This window comes from Leuciscus leuciscus (assembly GCF_965113295.1).
Source record: "Leuciscus leuciscus genome assembly, chromosome: 25".
Classification (NCBI taxonomy): Eukaryota; Metazoa; Chordata; class Actinopteri; order Cypriniformes; family Leuciscidae; genus Leuciscus; species Leuciscus leuciscus.
The window spans coordinates 7018473-7021031 of record NC_138724.1 but is presented as its reverse complement, the minus strand read 5'-3'; the positions used below and the strand labels follow the sequence as shown (position 1 = coordinate 7021031).

The window sequence follows — 2559 nt, the reverse complement described above, 5'->3', positions numbered from 1 at the left end:
GCTTTTAAATACCAAAAGAAAGAAAAATCATTGTCCATAAAGGGTTAAAGTCGTCGTTGATCTCTCTGTCAGTTCTGACAGTTCGGAAAACTTTTGTTTCTTCTCTAGTATGTAAATTGACCCTTCGATTCAGCGAGCCTATTGGCTACGAGTCCGAGTCAATTTCGTATTTCAAACCTGACGTCAGGACGGCTATAAAACTCAGCATTGCTTTTATACTCTCATGCTCGGTGATCCTTTAAAAACTCTAGAACAAGCCCGGAGTACTTTTTTTTTCTCCCCCAGCCAAGCATCCATTTGCCAATCACATACATGTTACGGTCTTCGTTTCAACAAAACTATTGAAAAAAAGAAAAGAGAAAGCCATGCAGTGTTAAATGTCCGCGACTCAAACGCGTCGACACTCGCGTACAAAGAGAGAGGAACTGGAGACGCGCGCGCTCCTGCGTCTGTGCGCGAGAGGCGAAACGCGTCAGTTTAAAAAATAAATCGGCGCTCGCGAACCCTTTTCTTTGCTTTTGAAGAATTAAATAAAGAAATCACGCTGGCTCACGCTGTCTCGAACCCGACCACTCTGACAGCTGCTCTTCACCCCCTTTGGAGGACTGTCAACAGCAAAAGGATGGCATCAGAACTGGCAATGAGCAGCTCCGACCTGCCCACCAGTCCCCTGGCCATGGAATATGTTAATGACTTCGATCTGATGAAGTTTGAAGTGAAAAAGGAGCCGGTGGAGCCCGATCGCAGCATCAGCCAGTGCAGTCGCCTGATCGCCGGGGGATCCCTGTCTTCCACCCCGATGAGCACGCCTTGCAGCTCGGTTCCCCCTTCCCCAAGCTTCTCGGCGCCCAGTCCGGGCTCGGGGAGCGAGCAGAAGGCGCACCTGGAGGATTTCTACTGGATGACCGGCTACCAACAGCAGCTCAACCCGGAGGCTTTGGGCTTCAGCCCGGAGGACGCAGTGGAGGCGCTGATCAACAGCAGTCACCAGCTCCAGGGCTTCGACGGCTATGCGAGAGGCCAGCAGTTCAGCAGCAGCGGCGCCGGGCCGGGAGGCGCCATGGCCGGGGAGGAGATGGGATCGGCCGCCGCGGTGGTGTCCGCGGTCATCGCCGCCGCCGCAGCGCAGAACAACGCGCCGCACCACCATCACCACCACCACCACCACCCGGCCGGGCACCACCCGACGCCCGGCGTGCCGTCCAGCGGCAACCCGCTCAGCCACCCGCACATGCACCTGGACGATCGCTTCTCGGACGAGCAGCTGGTGAGCATGTCCGTGCGCGAACTCAACCGGCAGCTCCGGGGGGTCAGCAAAGAGGAGGTCATCCGACTCAAACAGAAGAGGAGAACCCTCAAAAACAGAGGCTATGCCCAGTCGTGTCGCTACAAGCGGGTGCAGCAGAGGCACGTGCTGGAGGGCGAGAAGACCCAGCTGATCCAGCAGGTGGACCACCTCAAGCAGGAGATCTCCAGACTGATGCGCGAGAGGGACGCGTACAAGGAGAAATACGAGAAGCTCATCAGCAGCGGCTTCCGAGAAAACGGGTCGAGCAGCGACAACAACCCGTCGTCCCCGGAGTTTTTCATGTGAGTTTATCGGCACTTAATAGAGCAGCGGTGTGCAAAAAGTTTCGCACGCGCTTGATTCTCGCTGTGTTGGATTGGGCGCGCGCGGGGCACTAACTTTTGTTTTTGTGCAAAATTTAGTTATGGTAAATTTAATCCAATCATGAAGAAATCAAGCTTTAGAGTTTAGCCTGCATAACTTTTTTGGACAATATAGGACATTTTCCTTTTTTTTTTTGTGTGTGTTGTTTTTCTGTTGAAACTGTAATATGTGAACGTTATTTTATTTTATATTCCCCATGTTGTCCCGTGCCCCGTCTTGCGTAACTTTTAAGTTCACATTTTTTTGTAAAGTTCAAGTGGCACATGCTGGGTCCATGAGTGCACGAGCACAGACTGCGCGAGACTGCATTCCGTGTTGTTGTGCAGAAGTCTTTTTAATCATGTATTTATTTGTGTATCAGACGCGACACACACACATGCTGGTCATGTTGGCTGTTTCACCTGAACGAACTGAACTGATTGCACTCATTTTCTCATTGTCTGGTCTTGTCCACTTTTTTGGGACTCGGAACAAAAAAGTGTGTGGCATCTTTCCATCCCTACATGAAACATTGCCTGTCATTTTTGTACTCCACCTTCAGCGATGATTCTGTATGATTATCCCTTTTTTTTTATCGGATGAAGTGACATTATTTCTTAAAACCCACTGAAACAATTGTAACTGATCTCAGTAAGACTGTGGAAAAAAAAGATGTTCAATTTGACAAATATGTCACTCCACATATTGCTTGACATAAAATATGGGACATAAATGAGCGATTTCAAACTGTAAAATGGACTAAAGTGTTTATAATTATTCTCATTAAAAAGAAGAATATTGTATCAATGATGAATGAAGAGTATGTTTGGCACGCGCTCGAAATACTGCACTTAAAACCTCTAACTATAAATCAAATTATTACATTATAGAATATTGAGATATTTTGG

General features: G+C 48.7%; 1 protein-coding gene across 1 annotated transcript in view; it reads left to right on the top strand.

The window, feature by feature from the left end:
- Positions 1-232: 232 nt before the first annotated feature.
- mafb (MAF bZIP transcription factor b) overlaps positions 233-2559 on the top strand; it is an 85545-nt gene continuing 83218 nt past the window's right edge. Inside the window, exon 1 of the mRNA XM_082159721.1 lies at positions 233-1590. Coding sequence (XP_082015847.1) covers positions 623-1590 — 968 coding nt within the window. The 5' untranslated portion in view covers positions 233-622. The remainder of the gene's footprint in view (positions 1591-2559) is intronic.